At 63.5% G+C, this 329-nt stretch overlaps 1 protein-coding gene across 1 annotated transcript in view; it reads left to right on the top strand.

Moving 5' to 3' along the window:
- Nucleotides 1-76: 76 nt before the first annotated feature.
- ZDHHC16 (zinc finger, DHHC-type containing 16) overlaps nucleotides 77-329 on the top strand; it is a gene marked incomplete at its 5' end in the record, with an annotated part of 3017 nt that continues 2764 nt past the window's right edge. The window contains one exon of the mRNA XM_010011343.1: nucleotides 77-271. Coding sequence (XP_010009645.1) covers nucleotides 77-271 — 195 coding nt within the window. The remainder of the gene's footprint in view (nucleotides 272-329) is intronic.

Here is a 329-nt window from a genome sequence, read left to right as displayed (position 1 = left end):
ATCCTGCCTGTGCCTCTCCCCAGGCAGCCGGGGGCAGGCGCTGCGCACTGTGGTGACACAGGCACCGTTCACACAGGTGTTTGTGGCACTGGTGATTGGGCTGACGAGCTCTGTTGTGGCCATCGTGTACATCTGCCTCCTGCCCCTCATCCTGCAGACCTACACACCTGCCTGGATCTGCTGGCACCTCGCCTACGGACACTGGAACCTCATCATGATTGTTTTCCACTACTACATGGCCATCACCACCTCACCCGGGCACCCACCGCAGGTGAGGCACTGACCGGCAGCGCAGCCCCTCCTGGTGGGGCACTGGGGGCCGGCTGTGG

Source organism: Nestor notabilis, unplaced genomic scaffold (genome assembly GCF_000696875.1).
Source record: "Nestor notabilis isolate BGI_N333 unplaced genomic scaffold, ASM69687v1 scaffold26143, whole genome shotgun sequence".
Taxonomy (NCBI): domain Eukaryota; kingdom Metazoa; phylum Chordata; class Aves; order Psittaciformes; family Psittacidae; genus Nestor; species Nestor notabilis.
The sequence above is the reverse complement of the archived record's forward strand: the minus strand, read 5'-3'. Positions and strand labels throughout refer to the sequence as shown.